This window comes from Piliocolobus tephrosceles, chromosome 19 (assembly GCF_002776525.5).
Source record: "Piliocolobus tephrosceles isolate RC106 chromosome 19, ASM277652v3, whole genome shotgun sequence".
In the NCBI taxonomy this organism is placed as follows: domain Eukaryota; kingdom Metazoa; phylum Chordata; class Mammalia; order Primates; family Cercopithecidae; genus Piliocolobus; species Piliocolobus tephrosceles.
Genome location: NC_045452.1, coordinates 48166656 through 48183413, shown reverse-complemented (window position 1 = coordinate 48183413; position 16758 = coordinate 48166656). Strand labels below are relative to the sequence as shown.

The following is a 16758-nucleotide window of genomic DNA, read 5'->3' as shown; positions in this document are numbered from 1 at the left end:
ATTCCTGTATACTGAGATATATTATGCTTTTTCTGGCTTCTCCATTTAGCATAACTTTCTGCACGCTTTGGTACATCTTTTTTTTTCTACAAAAGAACTAGCAACAACTGAGAGCCTCATCTTTGCATCAGGTAGGATTTATCCTACATGAAATCTAACAAAAACATTCCAGAATTAAAATTGGTTAAACACACACACACACACACACACACACACACACACACACACAATTGGATTAATCACCTAAACATATTGTGCTAATATGAGTTCAGATAAAATCCTCTGATGATATAAACCACTTATGTTGAAAGACATTATAAGAAACTGTTATTAGCTTGGCACAAGGAGGGAGGAGATACACTAAGATTGAACCCTAAAATCTGAAAAACTCTTTCTTATACAATTAAAATTTTAAAATAGCAAGATTGGATACACTTTGATAACTAAAAAAAAAAAAAAAATAGTTTAGCTAACATAGGTACATTTTAACAAATATTACCCATGTCAGATTGAGTATATATGTATTTTGATGCATGACTTTAGAGAATGCGTTTAACTAGACTGTGGTCCTTCAAGATATTCTAGGAGAAAAAATGTTTGGGATTTATTTCAAGGTACATTTCACACTGAGAGATTCACAATGTACATCAGCACATTAAGACTGAAATAGAACATACAAGAAAGAAATCAGCTTAACTTTCCTTCACTCAGCACTTTTCAGATGTATTTTACCTGGAATTTTTTTGATGGGGAGATAAAAGAGAAAGGAGGAGTATTTCTTTTTGATAATCCAAGGAATTAAGAGTTCCATATAATGCTGCTCTAATATGTTTAGTCAACGTGCCTGCTGTGGAATAACTGTTTTCCTTTGTGCAAGTGGCAGTAGTTAGAGGCAAAATATGAAAAATTCAAATAAATGACAAGATGTGCCAACCTTGTTGACTGAATTGGTATCATTACTTTTATCAAGAAATATAAGATTATGCACAGAAACTGAGAAAGCAAAAAGAAAAGATGAAAAGGGAAGAGAAAAAATGCTCATATTTTTTAAAAAGTATTTGGGAAACTAGTTTTATCTTTCAATATTATGCAAACTATGTCATGGATGAAAAACATCTGGGTTCTAGGCACTGAAGAAAAAAACACATGAAACAATGTTACAGAAATATCGATCTCAAGGTACAGCCAAAGAAGATTGTGAAGATTCCAGATCTACTTGCAAACTCTTCCATAGCTGCTGATTTCAAAAGAAAAGTGCCATGACCAGTCGACACAATGTAGCATGTTCTCTGGTCCATAACTTCCAGATCCAAAGCTGCAGACCTCAGAAGCTAAGGCAAGAGGGTCCCAGTGATGACTCAGAATGGAAGACATTGTGCCCATATATTTTTCTATAATAAAACTGCAACACCAAGGTTTTGAGCAAGTTATCGGTCCCCTAAGAGTACCAAAGCCCAGCCTGGCCAACATGGTGAAACCCCCGTCTCTACTAAAAAAAAAACTACAAAATTAGCTGGGTGTGGTGGCGTGCGCCTGTAATCCCAGCTACTTGGGAGGCTGAGGCAGGAGAATTGCTTGAACCCAGGAGGTGGAGGTTGCAGTGAGCTGAGATCGCACCACTGCATTCCAGCCTGGGCAAAAAGAGTGAAACTCCGTCTAAAAAAAAAAAAAAAAAAAAAAACACAGTACAAAAGCAAGTTTCCAGAGAAAGAGTTGTGATTCTCTCAGTCAGGAGAGAAAGATACGGTGTGAAGGGAAGAACCAATTCCTGGAGTTTGATGTCACCTTCTGCCTACAGATATCTGTATCTTTTCCCTCATTAAAAACTGTGTCCCCACCTAAGGACCTTCCTTTGTAGTGTGCATACTAACTGATTGAAAACTCCCTTTCTATAATCTTAAGTAGCAATATTTCCTAGTTCAGTAAGAAATGTACTTAATTTTGAGGAGGAATTAAAGCAACAAATTATAGGACATATATACTGTTTTCAAAGAGTGGGTAGGGCTATGAAACCCATTCACCTTTGTTATTTCTCAAGGGACTACTCTTTATGCAACAACTTTATTACTTTGTCCTTTGTGAAGGCTACTGTCAAGCCATTGTCAGCCTAGTATTTCACAGTATCCAAAACACACGAATGATTTGTGGGGGAAGTTGTGTCAATTTATTTCTAGATGCAGCAAGTGATCAATAGAAATACATAGAACTTGGTCATGAGACAGTCTCCACATAAATCTCAGTGTTTAATCAAATCTATCCTTTAACCCACAAAAAAAAAAAAAAAAAAAAAAAAATCATGTTGGAATAGTGCAGCATATACACCCAAAACCCAATTGCTCACCTGATCGTACCCTCCTGGATGTTCTGCCTCAGTCTCAAATGCAGTAAGCTCTAAACAAAGAAATCATCATCTATCACCCACTACATTTATCCTTTGACCACGTTCCTTCTCTTGATAAAGGTCACACTATCCACCCAGTCTTCCAGAATAGTAATTTCAAAGCCATTTTTAAGTGCCAATTCTTTTGGTGGTCACCCTTCACCTCCAACATCACTGGGACCTCTGGTCATCAAGAAAAGACAACTCTAAACACCCTCTCATGATAATTTATTAGTTACATTTCAAAAACCAAACTCATCACATGACATTCAAAATACCCAACGTAGAGATTATTGATTTGCACTTCGTCTTCTTCCCTTAATATTCACCCACTATGCTGGGTGCAGTGGCTCATGCCTGTAACCCTAGCACTTTGGGAAGCTGAGGCCAGTGGATTGCCTGAGTCCGGGAGTTTGAGACCAGCCTGGGCAACATAGTGAAACTCCAACTCTAGAAAAGTTAGCTGGGCATGGAACTGTGCACCTGTAACTCCAGCTACTTGGAAGGCTGAGGTGGGAGGATTGCTAGGAGTTTGAGGCTGCGGTGAGCTATGATCATGCCACTGCACTTTAGCAGCATAAGTGACAGAGGGAGACCCTGTATGTGTGTGTGTGTGGTGCATGTGTGTGTGTGTGTGTATTTACCCACAATAATGTTATTGTGGAGCCACACTGACTCCAAAAACAATAAGCATTGTTGGGGCCACGCCAAACCTCAGTGTAAGCTTTCATGTCCCCACAGTTTGGGGCTTGCTGTTTCATCTATGAGAAGCTACTTTTTTTCCCTCATTCTGCCCCATCTGACGTCACTTCTCCTGCCTTTACCTTGTGGGCCTCGTGATCTCATCTATTCTTTAAGACCCAGTTCAAATTATTTTCTTTAGGAAGTCTTCCCATAAGTCTCCACCCCAGAGAAAAATCGATTCTCCTAACTTTACAGATCCACAGCACTTTACATATGCTTATACATATGCTTATTTATTGCGGTACTTACTTCGTGTTAACTGGTTACTTACATATCTGCTTCCTTACTATATTAGAAACTTCAAAGAGAATTGTCCAATTACTATCAGATATTCAGTAAATATTCACCAGATGAATGAATAATTAACTGAACAATTGGTTTAAACTGTCAAGTTATCCTAGTACTCTTGTCATTTTAAATGTGTAAATGACATCTCAGAGTTACTGAAAACTCTCTTTTCAATATGCCTCCTGAGGTCATCTTATGCATTGCTTCTCTGGGAGATATGCAAATGTAGAAAATGAAATGAGAAAATAAGGCCATCAAATAAGAAATAATAAAAGGAAAGGAGGAGGAGGAGAATCTAATCATAAACCATCAATTTTCCCTATGACCCTGAAGAGACCAGTCAGCAGCTTTGAAAAATCATTCACTTGATAGATTCTGCTCAGAAATGAGTTCTCTGGAAAAAAAAGAATTAGAAAAATATTCTAAAACGCCAAAGGTTTTTGGTGTTTTGCAATTGGTTTTTTGGCATTAGAATGTCGCATCTCACTTTGAAAGGACAGGGTCTCCCATCAGAACATTACACAACTCAGTCAGTTGTATTTGCTCATAAATGTATTTTGCATTTTCAATTGCAGCTGCACCAGAGATACAGGCAACCTCAAAGAATTTCATTGAGAACCAGTCACATAAAACATGGCCTCGACATGTTAATTTAGCAGCACATATGGAACACTGGAGAGCTTGGCAGCCTTAACTTTGAATCAGAGCAGAATTTGATCAGCCAGCCTGTCTGACCCTTCATATCACAGAATGTAGACGATAAAATAATGTTATGATCCTTCAGGATTATGCTACACTGGCTATTGCACAAGTCACATGGATATTTCCACCTTCCTCCTTAAGATTCATGTGTCTTGGTCTTCTCACCCATATCTCACATTAGAAAAAGAGTGGAATCCATCTCACAGGCCAGTTTCTCTGAGGCACCTGGTGCTCCTTTTCCCCAGTCTTTTCCAGAATGCCTTTCACAGAACAATAGTATCACTAGAAGCTCCAGATAAATGGGTTCTATAGTTCTAATGTGTGTGTGTGTGTGTGTGTGTGTATGTATGTGTGTGTATATATATTATATGTGGATATACATATGTACATATATGTATATACATATACATTGTATACATATATACATATATACATGTATTGTATACATACATATATACATCTATTGTGTGTCTATATATACATATATTGTATATATATACATACACACACACACACACACACACACACACACACACTGAATAGTATGTCCAGCCAGAGATTCATAGTACATGGTAACAATATTAAATATCTGAGATGACTAAGGAAACAAATAGTGTTAAATTAACTGGATCTGAATTTCTCAGACATCTGCCCTACTGAACACTTTTTTCTGTGCCACTGTTAATATTACATCAAAAAAGATGTTTGCAGAAATTTACAAATAAAATACAGATCCCAGTTACATGTGAGGTTCAAATAACAAAAATGTTTTAGTATGCATATATCCCAAATACTTGTCCTAAATGGGATATGACTATACTAAAAAAAAAAAAAAAAAATTAAAAATTATTCAACAAGACCAAAGCCAGCAACATTGAGAATTTGACATGGCCGAGGGATGGTGAGATCTTGGGAAGATGTCCTGAGGTGATAAAGAAAAAAAGCAATAGGATCCTGAGACAGGAGATGGCAGACTCATCAACTAGCACCGCCTACCAGTTTGCAGGTACTCATTGCTATGCGAGCTCAGCCTTCCTCCACCATCATAAGCCCCCAATGATTGTGGAGGTCACATCAAACAGAATAGGACAGACATCAGGAGGAGTGGCCCAGGTCTTCGTGGTTAGAGAGCCAGCCGAGCCTTCTAGAGTAAAAACAGTTCCCTTAAGTACAACATAGGATAAGTTTCCTGCATAGATTTATGTGCAGGATATGTGATATGTGTTATGAGCAGGATATCTTCTTTTTTATGGTAGTTAATTTTTTGTATTATACTTTAAGTTCTAGGGTACATGTGCACAACATGCAGGTTTGTTACATATGTATACATGTGCCATGTTGATTTGCTGCACCCATCAACTCGTCATTTACATTAGGTATTTCTCCTAATGCCATCCCTCCCCCAAACCCTCACCCCCTGACAGGTCCCCCTGTGTGATGTTCCCCACCCTGTGTCCATGTGTTCTCATTGTTCAATTCTCACCTATGAGTGAGAACATGCAGTGCTTGGTTTTCTGTCCCTGTGATAGTTTGCTCAGAGTGATGGTTTCTAGCTTCATCCACGTCCCTGCAAAGGACATGAACTCATCCTTTCTTTATGGCTGCATTGTATTCCATGGTGTATATGTGCCACATTTTCTTTATCCAGTCTACCATTGATGGACATTTGTGTTGGTTCCAAGTCTTTGCTATTGTGAATAGTGCCACAATAAACATAAGTGTGCATGTGTCTTTATAGTAGCATGACTTATAATCCTTTGTGTATATACCTAGTAATGGGATCACTGGGTCAAATGGTATTTCTAGTTCCAGATCCTTGAGGAATCGCCACACTGTCTTCCACAATGGTTGAACTAATTTACACTCCCACCAACAGTGTAAAAGCGTTCCTGTTTCTCCACATCCTCTCCAGCATCTGTTGTTTTCTGACTTTTTAATGATCGCCATTCTAACTGGCATGAGATGGTATCTCATTATGGTTTTGATATGCATTTATGAGCAGGATATCTTCTATCTGTTGTTTATATCTTAGCAACAGATATAAGACTGAGTAACATTTGAATTTCAGAAAAATAAAAAATAATTGTTTTGCTAAATGAAACAGGTATAGAGGCCCTTGTCAAAGAGTATAGAATCTAACAGGAAATACAGCACCCCTGCAAAATCTACTTACATAGTAACTCATTGGAAAATGTGAATATTTTACTCTAAATATGAAGGCAACACTATTCAGCCACAAAATCTGGATAGTGTTGCCTTCATATTTATAGTAAAAAATCCCTCAATCAGAAGTCACTTACGGTTCCATTACTGTCTTTTTTTTTTTTTTTTTTTTTTTTTTTTTGAGATGGCATCTTGCTCTGTTGCCCAGCAGGAGTGCAGTGGCATGATCTTGACTCACTGCAACCTCCACCTCCTGTGTTCAAGTGATTTTCCTGCCTTAGCCTCCCAAGTAGCTGGAACTACAGGCGTCCACCACCACGCCCAGTTAATTTTTGTATTTTTAGGAGAGACAGTGTATCACCATATTGGCCAGGCTGGTCTCAAACTCCTGACCTCGTAATCTGCCCCCCTCAGCCTCCTAAAGTGCTGGGATTACAGAAATGAGCCACCACGCCCAGTCTGTCATTTTTTATTGGACAACAAAATCACTCTCTCCCTACTTCCTCATTCATTAAATGAGGGGGTTGTATTAAATTAGTTCTAAGGTGTCTTCCAGCACTAATATCTTACAAAAACTATTGCTACACTATGAAAATAAGGGACAGACCTAGATAATGTAAGATGATATTATGTGATTTATGCACAATAAAGAGAAATTGAAAAATTATGTGCCTTAGTTTCACTTATGGAGTTATTTTCTGGTCAATTCCTATTTTATTTCTTTCTTTTTTTTTTTTTTTAGACGGAGTCTCGCCCTGTCACCCGCCCGGCTGGAGTGCAGTGACCGGATCTCAGCTCACTGCAAGCTCCGCCTCCCGGGTTGACGCCATTCTCCTGCCTCAGCCTCCCGAGTAGCTGGGACTACAGGCGCCCGCCACCTCGCCCGGCTAGCTTTTTGTATTTTTTAGTAGAGACGGGGTTTCACCGTGTTAGCCAGGATGGTCTCGATCTCCTGACCTTCTGATCCGCCTGTCTTGGCCTCCCAAAGTGCTGGGATTACAGGCTTGAGCCACCGCGCCCGGCCAATTCCTATTTTATTTCAAGTGAGAAATATCTAAATTATTATTATAGACATTATCAGAATTAGCTCCTTTTAAATAAGCACTAATTGCTAAAGTCTCAATTTTAGACTGGAAGTATGTTCCCTGGGATTTAAAAAATAATGCCTCCTAGACAGATGGATCCTTAACTGCTGTACACAATCCCTGAGTTTATTAGATTAGTGCCCAGATGAATCCCCTCCTGTGCTTTATTTTTATTTTTATTTTTATTTTTTTGAGACGGAGTCTCGCTCTATTGCCCGGGCTGGAGTGCAGTGGCCGGATCTCAGCTCATTGCAAGCTCCACCTCCCGGGTTTACGCCATTCTCCTGCCTCAGCCTCCCGAGGAGCTGGGACTACAGGCGCCCACCACCGAGCCCGGCTACTTTTTTGTATTTTTAGTAGAGACGGGGTTTCACTGTGTTAGCCAGGATGGTCTCGATCTCCTGACCTCGTGATCCGCCCGTCTCGGCCTCCCAAAGTGCTGGGATTCCAGGCTTGAGCCACCGCGCCCGGCCCCTGTGAATTCTTGTTTCCTAAAACAGGGCTCCTTTGGTGGGCAGATGAAAATAGAATTCTAGTTCAGATTCAGCCAGCACTTTTAGAGTGCCTACTGTGAGTCACACTTTCATTTCACACTCCTTCATTCTCACAGTCACATTATCAGGGATGGCCACAAACTAGCTCTTCACCAAACCCATTTTCTCTTCTTCCTTTGCCCACATCAAGACCATATGAACCAGACTCCTTTCAAGAGTGGCCACATGAATGGAAACTTGCCAATGAAATGTGAGCAGAAGCCGTAGGGGTCACTTCCAAGGCAGCTCACAGAAATTTCCTATGTGTAGTCCCCCTGCTCTTTGACCTTCTGCAGCCACACTGGAAGCCATGAGTTGAAGCTACAAGAGGCACAAGACAGAAAGTGCCTGCGTCCTCAAGTCATATTGAAGAAGAGCTACCCACTAACCGGAATAGCCATTGGAGGCTTGAAATGAGCAGGAAATAAACTCCCATTGGGTGAAGCCACAAGGACAACACAGTTTATCCTTTTGTTGTTGTTGTTAACAACTTTGTGTATTCATCTTACTATATATGTACATTTACAAAATTGTAACGATGTGGTATATTGTCTTATTTAATGGCATGTCTTCTTTAAAAACAAGAATATTTCCAGATCCTTAGTATTGTTTCAACGGCTACATTTGTATAGACATTCCCATGATTTATTTAACCACTCTACTACTGGCAAGATATTTATGTGCTTTCTAATTTTTGATATAAGAAGCAGCATACAATAAACTATCTCAATATAATTAATTATGCACACTTATGACTATTTCTCATGAATTAAGTTCGTAGGAAAAGAAGAAATGGCGCAGTGCATAAACTCCCTCTCTCTCTCTCTCTCTCTCTCTCGTGGTAGCAATGCTGAGAATTCAAAGTACATGTTCCTTTCATCCTGGACATTTACACAGTCTATCTTTTATAACAATGAGCCTCAACCTAAGCTAATACTTCAAGTTAGCATTACTATCCTCATTTACACAGGCAGAGACAGTGACTGAGAGATCAAACAACCTAACTTACTATCAATATGCTAGGACTGAATTCATTCCAATCAGACCACTCATTCCAAGTCCTGTGACTTTTCTAAAAGAATGTTTTCCCTCTTCTAAAGTTTCTGATTTCTACAAGAATACTACATATGCTTTGCAGATCATTTGCAAGCTTTTCTTGAAAGAGAAACATCTTTCAAGCTCATTCCAGAATCATGTACAGAGATAAGGGAAGAGTCAATGAATTATTATCTTGGCAAGAGCTAATGAAAAGATTAAATTATTTCCTCTGTTTAATCAAATCAATTTGAAAAGGAATGCAACCCTTAATCCCAGGATTTATAACTATAACTTTTGTTCATGGAGTAAGCTTTGGGGGTAAATTCACTTCACTTTCCAGTGAATTTTATTTCCATAGTTTATTCTTTATCATGAAAAAAGAAAGATGAACAGACTATTGAATCAATTGTTTAAGCCACCCAGTGTAGTACTCTGTTATGGCAGTCCCAGCAAACTAATCCAGATAGTTCTGTTAGGGTTATGCAGAGAGGACGAGGCAGACAGGAGAAACACTAGGATCAGTTAGGGGCTTATGATGGACCCCAGTATAAGGCAATGGCTGCCCACCATAGGTAGAGGCAGAGGAAACGCTAAGAAAATCACCAGAAGAATTGTTACGGTTACTAAGAAGGAACAATAGCTCCTGTTATTTAATTAACTATGCCAAGTTAGGGGAAAAGAGGAGAAAAACTAATAACAAGATTTCAATTCTACATGACATGGAAGATGGCAGCACCATTAACCAAGAGGCAAAAATTAGTATGATGAGAGTTTTTCGCAAAAGAATATTTCATTTTTGTGAAAGTCTTCTCTGCCATTGCAATTGATGTGTTCCTAAGAATATTTCCATAGTCATTTAAAAAATGTTTTCAAGAAAGAGAAAGGTGGTTTAGGGCCTAGAGTTTCAGGCCCAAAACTATAGTCTTTTTCATGAAGAAATTTTAATAACTTGTTTTGGTGGTAAGTATATAGCTAAGAAATCCATACATCACTAAACAAATTCTACCCTAGACCACATCGAGTTCTGGATCAAGAGTAATCACCTGTCTGGGAGGGTCGCTTTAGCCTGGGAGGTTGAGGCTACAGTGAGCCATAATCGCACCACTGCACTCCAGCCTGGGTTACAGAATAAGACTCTGTCCCAAAAATAAAAATAAAAAAGAGTAATCACCTGTCTTTCTCACAGGAACCAGCAACTATCACTAATGTAATTATTACATATTCTTATTATATCATCTATTTTTATAATAGAGCACAGAACAACTTACACAAAGCAATCATATTTGCTTATAATAGCTTTTCACTTGTGCTAATAGGTACTGGTTCCCAATCATAATTGTTTCATACAAATCATGTCCAATTAATATAATAGATACTATAACAATTTGAGTTTGGAAAATTTCTTTGAATATTAGCCAGGCACAGTGGCTCATGCCTGTAATCCCAGCACTTTGGGAGGCTAAGGCAGGCAGATCACCTGAGGTCAATTTGAGACCAGCCTGGCCAACATGGTGAAACCCCGTCTGTACTAAAAATACACACATAAAAAAAATTAGCTGGGCGTGGTGGGGGGTGCCTGTAATCCCAGCTACTTGGGAGGCTGAGGGGGGAGAATTGCTTGAACCCGGGAGGCGGAGGTTGCAGTAAGCCGAGATCACGCCTCTGCACACGCCTAGGCAACAAAGTAAGACTCTATCTCAAAAAAAAAAAAAAAAGAAAGAAAGAAAATTTCTTTGAGTATTACTCTAGGCGTCTCTCTGAACATGCCCATCAGGCAGTTAAACACAGGAAAGCACAGTTTACAAAAGAGATTGAAGTGAGAGATCCTAATAAGTAAAGCTTTCAGACTTCTAAAAGCAAACCCAAAGCTTTTCAAATAGGAAGCCATTTACAAACTCCTAAGCACAGGTAGGAGTTTTCAAAAAATCTAAAAAGATCAAGCCTAGGTATTTACCAAGGGTGAAGGGGAAGATCAGAGCCCACCTTTATCTATCTACATGGATAGCTTTAAAGGGACGGTTCCGGGCTGTGTCCCAATGTGTCAAGTATTCATTCCTGCTATTTGACCAAATCTCAGTACCTTCTTTTGAGTCTTGTAAGTTTTAGATCGCTCAGATTTAAAGTCAGATATTCCAAAGGTAGGTTATACTTTCAACTTTCATCACAGTGTCATTATAAGCAAGCAACATATAAGTAAAAGAATAGAATATCCGTCCATCCTTCACTGAGAACTTGCACGATGTAGCATCTTGGTAAGCCTTTATATGCACCGGAGAAAAGTAAGGCATTTGGAAGTAAAATGTGAAGCCCTAAGGGGAGCAAAATATATAGAAGATGGTGAAGAATCAGTGAGTTTGTCCTTCACAACCCAAGTATGAGCTTCAGGAGAGCAGGAATAGTAATGGCTTTGTTTTCCACTGCATAACCAGCACCTTGCATAGAAGCTGAAACATCAGAGGTATTCTTTTTTTTTTTTTTTTTTTTTGAGACAGAGTCTCGCTCTGTCACCAGGCTGGAGTGCAGTGGCACAATCTTGGCTCACTACAACCTCCGCCTCCAGGTTCAAGCGATTCTCCTGCCTCACCCTCCAAAGTAGCTGGGACTACAGGCATGCACCACCATGCCTGGCTAATTTTTTTGTATTTGTAGTAGAGACGGGGTTTCACCATGTTGTCTAGGATGACCTCAGTCTCCTGATTTCATGATCCACCTGCCTTGGCCTCCAAAAGTGCTGGGATAACAGGAACAGCAGAGGTATTCTAATGTTTGTTGAAAGAAAGTTAGAAGGGAGAGAGGGCGGAAAGGAGTCGAAGAGGGAAAAGAGAGAAAGGAGAGGGTGAGAGAAGGTGGCAGGAAGGGAAGAAGGGAGGGAGAACAAGAGGGAGAAATTCGATTTTGAGCTGGAACATTGAGATAATGTCCCAAAGACAATGGCCGAGAGACTTCAGTCTGGGATGGAGAAAAACTTCTGGAAATAGTGACATGATATTGTGAATTTACTTAATGCCACTGAATTATACACCTGAAAATACTTAAATGACAACTTTTATGCTGAATACATATTTTACCATGATAAAAAATTTAAATTAGATTTAAGTTGTTATATCACTAGAGTATAAATGTTCTCTGTGTCCTCAAACTTTCTTTCTTTTTTTTTTTTTGAGACGGAGTCTCTCTCTGTCGCCCAGACTGGAGTGCAGTGGCACGATCTGGGCTCACTGCAAGCTCCGCCTCCTGGGTTCATGCCATTTTTGTGCCTCAGTCTTCCGAGCAGCTGGGACTACAGGCGCCGCCACCTCACCTGGCTAATTTTTTGTATTTTCAGTAGAGACAGGTTTTCACCGTGTTAGCCAGGATGGTCTCGATCTCCTGACCTCGTGATCCGCCCTCCTCGGCCTCCCAAAGTGCTGGGATTACAGGTGTGAGCCACCGCACCTGGCCTCAAACTTTCTATAAAGTGTTAGAAACACAAATGCCTTGTATAAGTGGATTGTAGTGAAAATCATGGAAAGGAAGTGTAAATATCTGAATCACGGTAGTCTGAACAGAAGCCGACCATAAAATAGAAAGAAAATTCGTGAAATGAACCGATTCTTCTAAAGTAGAAGTTCAGAGCCCAAGAAGATAAGAAAAAAGTTAGACGTCTTTCCCCAACCTCTCTACTCTCAGATTCCTCGGAAATATTGGGAGCAGCCAAGACTTCCACCAAACAGCAAAAGGAGAGAAGAGAGCTATTTTTGTTTCAATGTTAAATGACAGGATGGCTCAGCTGATACTTGGGTTACATGTATATTACCTCAATTTACTCCTGAAAACAAAGGTGTGAGATGCTACCGTTATCTACCGTTCACACACAGACGAGCTAACTAAGGCTTAGAAATGTCAACACACCCTGCACCCAAGTGGCAGAACCAGGAAAAGTTATGCTCCTTCCCTGCAGCTGTGAGATATTGGATACAAATGGCATTTCTAGGCCGTCAATGAAGAGAAAGAAATCATCACTGCCCTGTCTTTTAAAAGACTGTTGTTCTCAAAAGCAAACTTTGAAACTTTACAATTTATTACGTAATAAGGCGAAGAATGGAGAGAACTTCCAAAGTTCAAGTACAAATAGAATAGCTCTAATAGCAAAGAAGATGATTCCCCAAACAGAAATGAAGGCAAGAAAATAGCTTTGCAAGACAGCTACCGCAGACTTAAATGTTCACATTGTCACAATAAATAGTCCACGCAAAAGCCTGTTCATATCTGACCGTAAAGGCTATGTTCTTATATATTATTAATATAGAAATGTTGTCTATTAGAGCCAAATAACCATCTAAATAAAAAGATAAAAAAGGTACCTCTGTCCTTATATTTTTTATTGAAATCTAGAAAGCTGAAAGTTAAAAAAAAATTAATCTGTCACCTTCTTAAAAAGTGGGAATTTTCCAAATTATATGTGAAGTAACTAAAATAAACAACAAATGAGAACCATGTAATAACAGCTTTGAAAAGGCAATGTAGAGTTCCCCTAGTGATTTCTATTTTAAAATAAATCAGAGCATTTCCAAAAGCCAGAGTTCTTCTTTTAAAATGAGAGGGCATGAAACTAATATGGACTAAAAACCATGTCTTGCTTTGTTGAAATATTACCATGAACTATACATACTAACATGATCCTATTAGGGGAATACTAAGAGTATAGTCATCAACTGGAAAAATTAAAAATATTGCATCTATACGGAAATCATCTATACATTTTGCCTCTGAAAACCATCAGAGAAACAAGAAATCCATTTTGCACTGACAACACAGAGTGAGATCAAATTCTCCATGAGGCACCAGCATTTCTGTTTCAAAAAAAGACACCCGTTGTTGACAGCACGTGTACCTCATATGTCTCCATTTTGTGTAAAAATCATCTGCTTTTGTATCTCCTTAAGCAACTCTGAAAAGAAAATCAAGATGTTTTTCTGGACAGAATAAATGAGAAGGGCAAAAGCAAACCAGTTGGTAGCCAGTCTTCACTTTCTTTAAAAAAAAAAAAATGGCAAAAGAACTTAGCATGTCAACCTCCACCTATCCAGATGGTTTGTTTTATTCAGTACACGAGTTCCAGGGAAGAACAAGCAAGAAGTTTAGCTAAGTATTAATATAAGCCAACAGGTTTTTGAGCTTCTTTTTAAGTCCCTCCTGCCCAGATTTACTAAAACACAGAGCTTTAATTTTCTCAGGGCGTTAACGCGACCAATCAACTGGTATACCCGATTGGGAGATTCTACCAGTCTACCACCACGAGTGAGGGGGTATAAAGCTAGAGTCACTCTTTTGATGTGATGAATTTCGGGGCCTGAAAAGTGACTTCCCTTCCTCTCTCCTTCTCCTTCCATCCCGGTTGATCATGGAGGGATCTTTTCCAAAGGTTTCTATTGTGATCCTTTAACTAAATAAGACTCCGCACCTCTCAGTGATCCCACTGCTCCCTTCCCGGCACACCTTTCTGAAATACCTGGTTTTCTGAGTAACTTTTCTTTTTCCTATATGAAAGTTATTCCGTGTGCCCCCAGAAATTGAAGGAGGCATAGAAGACAAGTTACTTCTAGAAATCTCATAGGCCTGGCCAATCATCCCAGCACTTTGGGAGGCCGAGGTGGCAGATCACCTGAGGTCAGGAGTTCAAAACCAGCCTGGCCAATGTGGTGAAACCCTGTCTCTATTAAAACTACAAAAATTAGCCAGGCATAGTGGTGAACATCTGTAATCCCAGCTACTCTGGAGGCTGAGGCAGGAGAATTGCTTGGACCCAGGAGGCAGAGTTTACAGTGAGCCAAGATCGTGCCACTGCACTCCAGCCTGGGCGACAGAGCAAGACTCCGTCTCAAAAAAAGAAAAGAGAATAGAAGAAAAGAAAAAAAGAAAAATATCATAACCCTTACTTCACCATACAGCTGAAGACTCTCTCTGAACAAGTAAAATATAAGATAGTCCTTTGTTTGGTCACAGGGCATAATGATTAAGCCCATATTCTAGGCTCAGGAAAAAAAAATAAAAATCAGACCCTGATCAGCAAAGACTCTTGCAAACAAGAAGCTCTGCTGAGAAAACCAAATACCACCTATTCTCACCAATAAGTAGGAACTAAACACCAGGTACACATGTACATAAAGATAAAAACGATAGATGCTGGCAACTGCAAGAGCGGGGAGAGAGGAAGAGGGAAGAGGGTTGGAAAACTACCTATTGGGTACTGTGTTCAATACTTGAGAGACGAGTTCAGTCGTACCCCAAACCTCAGCATCACACAGTCTACCGCGGTAGCAAACCTGCATGTGTACCCCCCAGAATCTAAATTAAAAGTTGAAATTTTTAAAAAAGAACTCTGCTGAGACATATATTTGCAATGCCAACTAATGCAGGTTTATTGAGCAATACATGGTAAGACAAGCTCCGTTTTTGAGAGACACAAAAGCAGAGGCCAGGAGATACAGCAGCAAGGTGAAAACATGTCAAAAGCATCAGAGACTGGGGCGTGGGTGGTAAAGCTTCTGGATACATCCAGAGGCATACACAGCACCAGTGAGCAACCCTTAAAGCAAGCTTAGGGATGGCCAGAAAAGTTTTAGAGTCCCAAAGACAGCGTGTGCATGGCTAGTAGCCAGCAATCAGGCAGTCAGAAGAAGGGTCAGCTACGAAGGGCTATTCAGGGACAAGCAGCATGCTGGAAGATCCTGGAAACAGCTGGCAGGTCGTGGAGTCTTGATTCGCTCACTGGCTCCTACACACTTAGCAGGTTCTTCGGCAGCTGGACACACAGGACTGCTGGTACGTCCTGGAGACCCCGCAGGCTGGCTGGCAGACAGTAGAGACTCCTCCCACTGGTTGGCAGACACTGGAGATACCTCCCAGGGGTTGACATCCACTAGAGACAAAGGTGAGCGGTCGGCTGCAGGTAGTTGAGCAGGGGTTGGAAACACAGGTAGTTTGTCGAGAACAGGTCACCTGGCAAGGGTTGGAGACACATGAAGTTCGCTGGTAACAGGTTGGCTGGCAAGCAGTGGGCCCGCAGCAGGTCTCCTGACAGTGGTCCAGGAGCCAAGAGCCAGTTTGGAAGGAACTGGGCAAATAGATGCCGCCCAGGCAGTCAGCATCAGTGGTGGAAGTCGTGGTAACTTGGGTCACTGGACCAGTGCAGCGTCCTCCAATGGGCCTGGAAGAGCAATTTCTTGTGGAGCAGTTGAAGGACATGATGTCAGACAGAGGGCTGCAGGTAGCTTGCTGAAGTTACCTCCTGAGTTGTGAATGTCACTTCAGAGTCCTGAGCTTTTATATATCCTTGCTGGTGGGTGGGGCTCTCTCCCCGGTGTCCCTGGCTTCTTTGGCTCAGACCAGCTTGCCTTAGAACATCTTGTGAATCTACACATTAATTGTCTCTTAAGAAGCCTTCACCCTCATAAAGAAAGTTTAGTAGTTTGGTAACTAAATCACAAGTCTTCTGTACTGTACTTAGTCTGATTAAGAGGGCTCGTTGGCAGCTTCAAAGCTATTGGTCATCCCAGCCCACACGTTGTCCCTCATTCATCTTGCTTACGATGAGTGTTGACCTGACAGTAACACCAAAGATGCCACCATCCTACCATCACACACTCTCTCCCTCCCTACCAGGACCAATTACAAGCCCATGCCCTGTTTCGTTTGTCACTGGACTTAATATCTTTTAAACATAACTTAATCAGTCACTCTACCACACCTAACGGAGTGACTGATACCCTCATTGGGAAGGTGCCTCCTTGAATATGTTTCAAGATGACAATGACAACACCTGACAGGAACAAAGGACACAGAG

General features: G+C 40.4%; 1 protein-coding gene across 1 annotated transcript; it reads right to left on the bottom strand.

The window, feature by feature from the left end:
• Positions 1 to 15698: 15698 nt before the first annotated feature.
• On the bottom strand, positions 15699 to 16160 carry LOC111524595 (keratin-associated protein 11-1). Its single transcript, XM_023189806.1, has one exon. The coding sequence runs from the start codon at positions 16158 to 16160 to the stop codon at positions 15699 to 15701; it is 462 nt and encodes a 153-aa protein (XP_023045574.1).
• Positions 16161 to 16758: the final 598 nt, after the last annotated feature.